This window comes from Muscardinus avellanarius, assembly GCF_963383645.1.
Source record: "Muscardinus avellanarius genome assembly, chromosome: 2".
Lineage (NCBI taxonomy): Eukaryota > Metazoa > Chordata > Mammalia > Rodentia > Gliridae > Muscardinus > Muscardinus avellanarius.
In genome coordinates this window covers 66,634,711-66,646,944 of record NC_137787.1, presented here as the reverse complement: position 1 = coordinate 66,646,944, position 12,234 = coordinate 66,634,711, and the positions used below count along the sequence as shown (strand labels likewise).

Here is a 12,234-nt window from a genome sequence, read left to right as displayed (position 1 = left end):
TAAACACAACTAGAGGCCCGAGACAACTCCTTTCCTTATTGGATCATTTACTAAGATCACCAACCAATTCAACAGATGCTTTTATTAGCAAATTTGGTGATGTGATAATCTTTCCAAAATTTACAAATATACAATATATTTATAGCATTACCTTCGGACAACTTCAGTGCAAAGATATACATATAGTACATTGTGATAATTATTTGTAAAAATATGAAACGGCATAAGTAAAAAAAAAGGAAGACACACAAGACACTTCCAACTATATGCAAATGGAGAAAATATATTTTTATAAAGTACTGAATGTTAACATTTTTTTCATTTGTTTGTAAAAAATATACGTGCAAAAGTGTGTTTCTAATTCTTCCCTAAGTAGTTGGCCTGGCTATACCTCAGAATCTTCTTTAACGAGATTTGCAGTATCTTTAAAGGTGTCTTCTGTTGCAGTGTAGCCTGGAGCCGGGTCTTTTTTCGGAGATTTAGCAGGGAGAGAAGGAGAGGGGGGTGGGGCTGCAGCCACGCTGTCCTTCTGCTCACTGTCCATCTATAACCACAGGAGACAAGAATAGAACACTTATTCCCCCAACACGACCACAAACAGCTTTGAGTGGAAACTCGTCTTTGCCAGTTGACCCAAAATAATCTGAGTGTATGTCTAGTTAAGCCAAGCAAGTTATTTCTAAAATATAATGTTTGTGCTAAGAACAATCATTAAAAATTACCTCTGCATAAATGGGATTTTCAAAGTTGGTTGTTTGTTTTGGTTTCCGTTTGAAGATACTCCATTTTGAGGCCTGCACAAAAAGGGGGAGACAAAAACTTTCAGCAATGGAGTTTTCATGAATTATTTTCCTTTGGTCTAGATTTTGAATTTTCTACTCACCAAAGAACAAAGCAATTTGGGACATGGCTCATGTGGTAAATTGTTCAATTCTTCCTATTCCTGAATGGTAACTGAAACTCTCTGCACTGTTTTCATCTAATAATTTCTTTTCTTTCTTCCTATTTTTCTTTCATTTTTAATAATTAATTTAGTTTTTTGGTACTGAGGATTGAACCCAGGAGCCATCTACCTCAGAGCCACACCCACAGCCCTATATTATTTTTTATTTTGAAACAGGATCTCATCTCGGTAAGTTGCTAAGGGCCTCACTAAGTTACGGAGGCTGGCCCTGAACCTGTGAAGTCTCACAAATTTATCTTTTGTCAGTAAATCTGCTGAAAGGACCCACGTGGAGCACACGCTCCATGACTCAGCTCACCACCTCCGTCTCCCAAGTCCTAGGATTACAAGCATGTGCCACCATGCCTGGCTAATCATTTCAAATCATTTTTATTGTTTTGAATAAAACAGTTTATAAATCTGTATCCATTGCATCTAAAAGCTTTGCCTTGCAGGTTGCTCTGGCTACTTCGGTAGAGAGAACCAACAGAACAAAACACAAGAGGTTTCTGGAAGGGAAATAAAAAGTTTCTGGGCTACCTGTAAACTGGAGATGAAAAAAGCCAGTTGGTGGCTCTTGCTTTTTTAAACAGTGTCTTGATTCTGAGCCAGTTCAAGAGCATCCTCCCTCCCTGCCATTTCCTCCTGTGACCCTCATATGCAACAACAAAAACAACTAATTTAGTGAGTTCTTAGTATGTGTCAGGGATTTTACTAAGAATTTTTCAAGCGTCTAATTTAATCTTCTCGACAGCGCTCAGAGGCAGGTTCTCTTACCCAGTATAGCAGGTGCTGATTAAGTAGCTAAATTGATGGTGGAACAGCAGGCAATGAATACTCAAGGGACTCGGAGGCCATCAGGTGAAGAACCAAAGAGAAACCATGCTAGACATGGTGAGTGGTCCCCACCTTACTGAACAGCTGCCTGTGGCAGGAGATAAGGGAACAGCTGGCTTGCTCCGGGGGCCCATGGGCTCTCGGGGACATCTCTTACTCTGTGAAAGTTGGAGCCAAGCTAAAAAGTAGGAGGCACATGATCACGGGACAGAAGACCATACACCTAATCCAAATATAAGTACCTACTCTAGGCCTGGCACCACAAGGAGACAAAGCCATGCGAGTCGAACCCTGCCTCCAGAGGGCCAGAATTCCTAACAGTCTGTTCCGGTGTGGAGCAGCTCCTTCGAGTGAAGCACCTACTCAGGAGAGAAATGGCGGAAGGCTCTCGCTTCCATCTGCTGGGAGCCGTCACGCCACCCACACAGCCGGTGGACCGGCGGAGCTGAGTCACCGAGTGCGCGCTCCACTTGGGTTCTTTCAGCAGATTTACTAGCTAAAGATAAATTTGTGAGACTTTGCAGCACGTGCATGTCGACCTCAGGTGATTTTGTTTTATTTTGCAGTACTGAAACTGGAACCCAGGGGCATTCTACCTCTGAGCTACACCCCCAGCCCTATTTTTTATTCTTTATTTTGAAACAGAGTCTCACTGAGTTGCAAAGGGCCTCACTAAGTAGTAGCTGAGGCTGTCCGCAAACCACGATCCTTCTGTCTCAGCCTCCCAAAATCTGGGATTACAAGCATACGCCACCATTCCCGCCTACCCTCGGGTGATTTTAACAAAGCCCTCTGCTGCTTTTCAGCTTTGCCAGACGCTATCTCGGTGCCCAAGGGACAATAGGTACAGGAATATCCCTGGGTATGCTGAAATACTTGAGAAGGTTTCAGCCTCGATGAATTAAAAAAAAAAAAAAGCAAGAGGAAGAACCAGTGTGCTGCAAAGACAGCAATGAGAAAGGAAGGGGGGTGGGCAGAGTCGTCTCTCATCTGAAACCCCTCCGTGCTCCTTCTGAGTCCGAGCACTGACAGCTGCTCATAGGTCACGGCCTCCCTGCTCAGCCCCCTTCCTGCTCAGGCAGGGAGAGACCTCTGCCAAAGGAAGATTGCTGGACCTGAAAGGTCTGTTTGCCCTTCCTAATAACACCTACCCTCTAGCTCAGCTAGAGGTCAAGAATGGGAACAAACCTAGCACCACCTTGGGGTTGGGTCAGACGCGGGAACTGAATGAGTTTGTGACTTTCATACATCCCAGCGTATGGGGGAAACCATTCTTCAACATCCACTTTTCAGCATAGCTTAAATAAGTTCAGTCTTTCAAAAACTGAAAAGTCTTAAGACAACCTATGTGTGTGTGTGTGTGTGTGTTTGTGTTTATGCTTGTGTGTGTGTGTGCGAGAGAGAGAGAGAGAAGAGAGAGAGAGAGAGAGAGAGAGAGAGGAGAAAAGGAAAGCAATGGAATATGAAAAGGTACACAGAGACCTCTGATAAAACCTCTTCTCATTAGTGTCAATTTAGCTAATAAACTTTTATTTTGACCTAAACAAGCAAAACAGGAATCAATGCCCAAGGTGGTTCATAGCTAAAAATCTAATGTGACTTCCAAGTTAACTGCAGATACTTGAGAAATAAGATTGAATAAAATGGTTAGAATCCTGTTTCTTTATTATCTCACAAAACAGCCACAGAACCTTAGAACTGAGACTCACCCCCCCCCTTTTTTTCTTTTAGTACTGAGACATTCTTGATCTGATTGTTCTCATGGATTATGTGTGTGAGAGGTGATTTCTGAGGTCACAATGAGTTAGGAGAGACACAACTGGAATTTTCTGGACAGGAGCAATGCCCTACAATGCACAGGATAGTTTTGTAGCCTGAAGAGCTGTCTTACCCAATATGCCAATAGTGCCCCTAATAAGGAACACTGTTGAGGACTTCAGGGCCCACATGTGAAATGGTTCATCCAGAATCAAAGAACTAGGTCTTGGATTTTATACACAAAAACTAGAGATATATTATCCACGAATACAGAGTATTTTTATATCAAATGTATTTACTGATTTTTTTTTCTATTCCGAATAGTCTACAAATTGCAATGGTCGAGCAGGAATGATAGAGAAGTCTTTTTTTTATTTTAAACTCCAGTACTAAGCCAGGCATGGTGGCGCACGCTTGTAATCCCCGCCCTTGGGAGGCAGAGGCAGGAGGATCGCGCAGGTTCGAAGCCAGCCTGGATGGTTTAAGAGACCCTGTTTCCAAATGAAAATATAAAATAGGTCTGGGAGTGTAGCCCAGAGGTAGAAGGGTTTCCAGGAACCCCAGTACCACCAAATATAAAAATTAAAATTAAAAAATAAAAATAAATAAACTCCATTAATATAAGTTGTGTTTGGCACATAGAAGGCAATAACGTTGGTTGGATGATTGGCTGGGCAATTGGATATGAAATGGAAAAATAGATAAAGACAATATGGATTAGTGCCATCTAGTGGTCAATGTTGTACATTACACAGGGAAAGGTCACATGTATCCTGACACAGTGAAATCTTTATTTGTCCTAAGTAAATATCTAGTAAATATCTCTAATTATATGTCCCTGTTCTGAAGACACTAGATCTAGAAGTCTGTTTGCCCTTCCTTGTGACATGTTCCTCGTGGGTTGACACCCACCCAGCAATTCCAAAATTCTCAAATTCCACATCCCTTCAGAGCCAGCTAGTTACCTGAGTTCCATCAGCACCCGGAGAAGATGGATTTGGCTCTGGAACTATCTCGGACGGATTTATGGGGATTCCATAATTCTGGTTTTCCACATTTCCAGATACAGTCACCTGTAAACATATTGAAGACGCTTATCCAGTTTTGAAAGAATTCAGTGATAAATGAATTTGTCAAAGTTTCTTATCAACTCTTGGACTCTGCTACCCCACTTATCCTATAAGTAATCAGGCACCATTTTAATTGTGTGAGTAGACTCAGTGGTCCAGAACTAAAAACCTCTCCCCCTTTCCACAAATGAAGAGCACCAACCATTAAAGTCTTACACCTTAATCCTGGGAGGTCGATATCCTCCTCACTGGTCACATGTTTGCTTACTAACATTAATTTCTATTGTATTCTCTGTGACTGCCTACATCCACTGTTGATCATATTTTTGGATAAAAGATACTCTGGTTGTATATTGACATCCAAGTCCTTGAAGAACAGCATGGATAGTTCCCCCAAATCACTGATAAACAGAGAATCTCACCTTTGAATATTAAGAAGTAAATTAATAATTTTAGATTACTTAAAAGTTGAATTTTTAAACAATAGACATAAAATTTATATACCTCTACATATTTTTATAATATTTATATCATTCCAAGGTCCCCTCTTAAACACAAGTCATCATGAGTATATAAATTACAGGGAAGGTAATTTTCTCATCATCCTCTTTTCACATTTACCACTTTGGTCCTTCCTGACCTTGAATATGCATTTGTATACATTGGCTCATGTTATCTCAAGTGAAAACGCCAAGCGAAACATCCTGTCTGCTTCATCCTGTATTCAGATTTTGCTGGTTCAAAATCAAAGAATCAGGGAAAATACTTTCAAGATTCAAGTGAATCTTAAAGAAAGCTATTTGTAAAATAAATCTTTCTGTTTTACATTATTAAACTATGCCATATGTTGAGTTGAAAGAAGCTTAGTGTCAACATTGAACATTTTTGTCACCCAGGCTATAGTTGTGTGAACGAAGTAGGCACAGGTGGCCAGCCTGAACTGTTGCTGGGGTTATTGGTCCAAACCTGGTAAAAAGTTCTCTCCCTTCGACCACAGGACTCCTTTCTCAGCTCCTCTTAAAGATGCTCAACAATGGGGCTGCCCCAAAGTAAATTTAGACATCTGCCTGTCAACTCAGAAGATGCTCATACTTTTTAGAAAAATCTCGTAAAGGCAAAGCATAGGAGGTACCTCTGCCTTTGATCACCTCAACTCATCCCTTGGGGGCACAGCCATCCACCCCGTCCCTTCCTAAGCACTTAGGAAGACCTTGCAGCATGTCAGGCACTGCGTTCATCAGGCCTCTGAATGGACTCCCACTTCTTGCTGTGGCTCCTCTCAGAAGGAATGGCGTAGCTGGTGTGGCCGTGCCACACAGTGCCCAGCAACACAGGTCTCTGGGCGCCTGCAGGGCCTACGGCAGGAAGCCAGCCCAGGTGCTGCAGAGTACAGCCCGGCCCGGCTGCTGTGTTCCCTTCCACTGGAGGGAAGTTTAGGAGGCCCTTCGTGGGAGGTCACGCAACACAAGACCAGCTGAAGGAAAGGGCTGTGTGACATCTCACCTGGGCCGGCAGAACCACTTTGGCAGCGCTGTCTCTGGCTGTGTACATCGGGTTTTCAAATATTACAGGCTGCTTCCCCATCTCTATGGCAAACTGTTCACTCTGGTGGGGAGAGAAGAGAGAGATCACAGCGCGCGAGTCTGACCTACCCACAGGGAGAGGTGCCTCTTCACTCCTGGGAGTGTGCCGGATGCTTTGCCAAAGTTACCCGAAATATGAAGGCTTAAAGAATGCAAAGAAAGCTGGGGCCATGGCTCACTGCTTAGCATGCACAAGGCCCTGGATTTGGTCTCCAGCCACAATAACAAGAAAGCAACAGAGACAGGAAGCCTCTGATGACACAATGCAGGCATCAGCTCCAGAAAACACTCTTCTCCATAACTGAATTCTCCATAACCCCTTACAGCTCACTTGGGGATGGGTCTGTGCAACAGAGAAAAGGGTGGGTGGTGGACAAAGAAAAAGGAGGAGGAGGAGGATGGGAAGGAGGAGGAGAAAGAGAGGAATGGATAATATGCTTTCAGGTAAGGCAAAACATGAAAGATTTGGGGGAGGGACAAAATACTGAAAGGGTTCTCAATAGTGTTCACGGAGAAACCCCGCTCCGTGCCAAGGCTGTGCTAGGCTCCTAAAGCATCTCACTTGGTTCTCACAGGAGATATTCTTGAACCCATTCTACAGAGGGGAACAGTGAGGATCAGAGAGGCAAGCTCCACATCTACTATCACATACTGTAGAACCACAGTTTGAATTGACTCTGACTCTAAAATCACTATTTGTTCCCTTACTATACATTGGTGGGAAAATAAGACACTTGAAAAATATAATTCCCTATTCTTTTTACACATACAAAATGTCATCAAATAAAAACAAATTATCATGTTCTTTCCCCCATCTGAACCCCCCCAAAAATACCCATAAATCTCCTTAAGATTCCAATTCAACTTAAGACTGCTTATGGCCCTAATAACATAAGGGTGATTTCAATTTTATTACTACCTTTATTACTGTTTTTAGATGCTTTTCTGCAACAAACCTAATGTTTTCTTAGCACGTCCTGTTGTGCAGACTTCATTCTTTATTTCAATGTTCTTGTGGTTACTTGTACTCTTTATAAAAAAAAGTATTGCTCTGATGAAGTAGTAGAAATGACAACCCTGAAACAATCATTCGGAAACCACACTCACCATCGCCATTGATCTGTCAATATCCGTCTCGGGGCCAAAATCAGACACCCCTATATCCATGTTAACGTCTGCCCCTGATCTGAAAGTCACCCCGTTTCCATTTTCAGAGGGTTTGACAAGACTGCTTAAGCTGTAAGTAACACAAACAGTGTCATATTACATTTCAGATACCTTTGCAACAGTCCCCTTTCCTCCATACTGCTAAGTCTTACTTAATGAAATGTGCGATTCCAACCTGAAGGTACACACATCGCATATGGTAGTAAGTGCCCTTGTTTCTTGGAAACATTGAAGCATGATCTCCAATGCTTAAGGTCCAGGGAACACTTGCAGGATAAAGCCAAGTGACACATAGCCACCTTGGCCCCGGCCTGGCCTGACACCCACAAGGAGACCCGACCATCTGGACTACACAACAGAATCTGTCACTCCGGCTTCTGAGAAGCTCTCGATAAAGTCGTGACTTGAAGTGACTGCTTTAATCCTCGCAGCTTTTTGTTTCTGCCAGATGGATGAACTGCATGTAGTATTTTTTTAAAACCCATTTATTCACATGGTCATATTCACACAGTCTTCTAACATCAGTATTCCATGTAAAGAAACTGACCTTGGCAGCTTGGGTAGAGCTGGCAAAAGAGAGCCTGTTTTTCTATAGTGGAAAAATCCTACAGTTGCCAGAGCCCCAAGGATGATGATCAGGAGGATGGTCAGGAGCACGGCCATCGCGGCTAAGAAAGAAGGAGGAAGCAGAGAACATTATCAACACGGAGAAGGAAGAGCCGGCAAACTCAGCAGTTAGGACCACTCATTCTTCAGACTGTGTTGAAAAGAACATATGGCAGCACCTGTGTTAAGGGCCATGAGTACTTTCAAGTTGCTCCTATTCTTTTTGTTTTGTTTCAATTCTACCCCACTCCCTCCTCCTCCTCCTCCTCATACATGTTACTGGTATTGAAGATTTCATATATGTACATAGCATTACTGGAACTGTCTCCTTCATCAAATCTCCTTCCCCCTCCAACTTCCCTCCCTGAATCCCCATCCGCTATTGTACTGAAATCTTTCCTCGTTTATTTGAAGTCCCTCTCTGGTCTCCCAATTTGTCTCTAGCTTCCACATATGAGAGAGAGCATATAATCCTTCAATTTCTGAGACTGGCTGATATCACTTAGAATAATATTCTCTAGTTCCATCCATTCCTCTGCAAATAACAGATTTTTTATTTATGGCTGAGTAAAATTCCATTGTGTGTATACCTCAGTTTCATAATCGATTCATCTGTTGACAGACACCTAGAGTGATTCCATATTTGGCTGTTGCGAATTGTGCTGTTATAAACATGGGTATGCATGTGTCGCTATAATATTCTGACTTCAATTCCTTTGGAAAATCCCTGGGAGTGGTGTAATAAGGTTATACAGTGGTTCTTTTCTGATCTCCATAGCCACAATACTAATTCACAATTCCAACAAGAATGTATAATGGTTCCTGTTTCCCTACATCCTCATGAGCAATTATCATTGTATATACTCTTAAGATTGCCATTTTATTACTTTTTTCTTTTTTTACAGTACTAGGGGTTGAACCCAGTGGTATTCTGCCACCGAGCCATAGCCCCAGAACTTTCTTTTATTCTTTATTTTGAAACAGGGTCTCACTAAGTTGTGGAGGTCCTCACTAAGTAGCTGAGGCTGGCTGCAAACCTGGGATCCTCCTGCCTCAGCCTCCCAAGTACCAGGATTACAAGCGTGCACCACCACGCCTGGCTTAGATTGCCATTTTAACTAGAGTTAAAGGAAATCTCAGTGTAGTTTTGTATTTCCATGATTGCTAATGATGTTGAACATATTTTCATATATTTACTGGCTCTTTGTACTTCTTTTGAAAGGCATCTATTCAGTTCAGTTGCCCAGTATTTGGGTGAGGTATTTGTTTCTGAGGTAAGAAATTCTCTTCACATCCATACTTTTAGTGTTAAGTTCTCTGTATATTCTAGAGATCAGTCCTCTCAGTGGAGTAGCTGGCACAGATCTCCCATCCTGTAGGCTCTCTCTTTAGACTCTTCAAACTTACTTGTTCCTGGAGGGATGCCTTTTGAAAGCCCTATTTCACAGTATGCTCCTGTGTAGCCACTAGAACACCTGAAAGTAAAAAGGAGAACCGTTCACTAGCCTGCTGCCTTCTTAAGCCCTACTGTGATTTTATAGGTACGTTTTGAGGTAGAGAGAGCTTTGACGAGTAAGGTACATGCTGAACAATTTATCCTCCATAACTTCAGCTTATCCTGCCAACACACGACAAACAAGAGAAGATTGGCCTGGAACGTTCTCAGTAGCTTCCTTCTTCTCTTTGTCTTGAGTGCCCTGTGTTCCTGCAGCTCTGCTGACAGCCACCACCTCCCCCACTGCAAACGCTCATCCCAGGTGGGCATGAAGGCCCTACTGCCATTTCCCTAACTCCTCACTCCCCAGAGTGTGGCCCCTGACTTCCTGCATCCCCGGGGGCTTGGTAGAAATGCAGAATCCCTGTGAATGAGGACGGGCACTTCTACCAGATGCCAGGCATAGCATAGTTTGAGAAGCGCTGCCCAAGTTCTCTCATGACTTCCCCAAGGGAGGACAAGCTGGTTAAGATGTGAAAATTAGTGAACTGACAGGTGCTTGCACTAGCTTTACCAGCTGCTTTAAGGTATCAGATTCCCCCAAAAGAGGCAAGGCCTATGGCTCGGACCTCAACAGTCAGACTTACTTGCATTTGGGGAGGTCATTCTCATCAAAATAGCAACTTCCTCCGTACATACACCTGCATGGAGGGGGCATGGTGATAGGAAGTTCAATGGCTGCAGAGAGGGAAAGCCATGCATGTGTTAGTGAGCCAGACGCAGCAGCGGGGCACCCACACCATGCAAACCTGCCCAGGCCAGCTCACGAGCCTCCCTGCCAAGCTGTCACCTGCTCCCTATGTCAGATGAATGTCCTTATCAATGATAAGATCTTGCAGCGTGATATACATTTTGTTGAAAGAAATAGGCAGTTGATAGAACCCCCCCCCAACTGTGGAAAGATGGTAAACTCCAAAGCCTCTATTAATAGTTGAAAGAAATTTGTGGTAAGAAAACCTCATAAGACATTTATGTTCTCATTTGAAGTTTTCTGGATTCTCCTCTGAGAGCTGTTAAAATGGAGAGTTTAACTTGGGCACCCCTGGAAACTGCGGCAAAGGAGCTGAAGCACCAGCCATCCACTAACCAACAGGCAGATGTACAAATACAGAGGCACAGATTCCTGAGGGACAAACTGCCCTTACTCCGGGTGGCTGCTCCCAGCTGCCCACATACTCCTGGGATGTGCCTGATGGATCAGGGATGCTTCCACACCATAGACTTAGATGCTATCCCATAACAATTTGTCAGATGCGCATTTTATATAAGGAGTCTCAAAACCCTCCCGGCTCACTCAGCCTCAATCTGAATCTCTACTCAAAGCTCCCTTTATCAGAGGCCACTGTTGAACGCTCTACCTGAAGGAGCAAGCCCACCAGCCACCCTCCCTTCCTTCCCTGCTGTACTTTGTCTCCATGATACTTTCACCACCTTCCTAGTATGCATTTATGGGGTTCTCTATTTATTGTCCCATTAGGAAAAAAAAGCTCAACAAGGGCAGGGGGTTGTCTGCTTTGTTCACTTCTGATATCTCCAGTATTCAGATCAGTGCCTAGCACATAGTAGGCAATCAATAAATACTTAGGGAACTATCCAATTAATTGATTAATATACCAAACCAAGGCCCTATATGCAATGACTGACATCATTAATGTGCTCACATAGGTCAAGTTCTTTTCAATAGGAATCTCAACATAATTCACCCCGCAGAAAGTTTAAGTGATGAGAGTGGCAGATGAAGCAACAACTTGCAGAACCCCTCGTCTACAACACGAAACCTCAATAAGTGTCAAAAAGACCCATCGCCAGCAGAGAACAAATTGCTCAAAATATTGGAATCTTGTCAATATTTCCCCGGTAGTGTTGGAATGAGTCTTGGACCAGGGGAAAGAGAAGGGAAGCAATCTTTCCTCTCTTTTCGCAAAATGCTTTCAGACTGGTTGGGATGAGCCAAACAATGGGTCCTTGTTAACCACTTGCGCCCCCTGCTGGCAGAACATGATTAAGCCTCTTCATTTCTCCACCAACTAAAATGGGAAGGCAGCCCAAGGAGGTTAGCCGTAAATGGGCAGCAGGATGAACAGCAAGGTGATTATTAAGCATAGGATACATGTTTATTAAGCAGAGGATACTAGTTAGGAATATTAGTTATTCCCTATGACCTACTAACTCCCTAATTTAAAACAGCCACTGAAGCTGAGCATGGTGGCACATGCCAGCAATCCCAGTACTTGAGAGGCTGAGACAGAAGGATCACAGGTTCAAGGCCAGCCTCAGCAACTCAGCGAGACCTTGTTTCAAAATTTAAAAGTGTGGGGGGAGTGTGGGGGTGTAGCTCAGAGGTCAAATGCCAGAGTACTAAAAATATATAATTAAAACGAAATAGCTCTTGCTAAAAGGTCTTGCCACGACATTATTTGGGTTGAGAATTAAACCACTACTTCCTTATTTATAAATGACCCTCATTTCCCAACATCATAAAGGATCCTTCAAAATATGGCCCTTTTTCAGTTGTTAAACTTCTCAGATGAGCGTGTGACCATCCCGTAGCACCCCTGCCCTGCCCTGTACCAGCCCTCCCACCTCAGAAACAGGGTTCTCCACCTCAGGGAGCTCAGTTAAGGCTGAGTGAATTCAGGGCAAGAGGAGTGCAGACTGCACCAAAGGAAAGAGGAAGTATCCTGAGAGAAGCCTCACCCTTCCCAAAGTCTTTACAAAACAACACAAGCACAGAGTTAGGGATACTGATCCATAGCTCTGCAAGCCTAGCAAACA

The 12,234-nt window shown here is 43.3% G+C and overlaps 1 protein-coding gene across 1 annotated transcript in view; it reads right to left on the bottom strand.

Annotated features, from left to right (window-relative positions):
• Window positions 1–385: 385 nt before the first annotated feature.
• Window positions 386–12,234, bottom strand: part of LRP2 (LDL receptor related protein 2) — a gene marked incomplete at both ends in the record, with an annotated part of 215,934 nt that continues 204,085 nt past the window's right edge. The window contains 8 exons of the mRNA XM_080688848.1: window positions 386–544; window positions 723–794; window positions 4,504–4,611; window positions 6,112–6,213; window positions 7,299–7,428; window positions 7,906–8,026; window positions 9,372–9,439; window positions 10,047–10,137. Coding sequence (XP_080544974.1) covers window positions 386–544; window positions 723–794; window positions 4,504–4,611; window positions 6,112–6,213; window positions 7,299–7,428; window positions 7,906–8,026; window positions 9,372–9,439; window positions 10,047–10,137 — 851 coding nt within the window. The remainder of the gene's footprint in view (window positions 545–722; window positions 795–4,503; window positions 4,612–6,111; window positions 6,214–7,298; window positions 7,429–7,905; window positions 8,027–9,371; window positions 9,440–10,046; window positions 10,138–12,234) is intronic.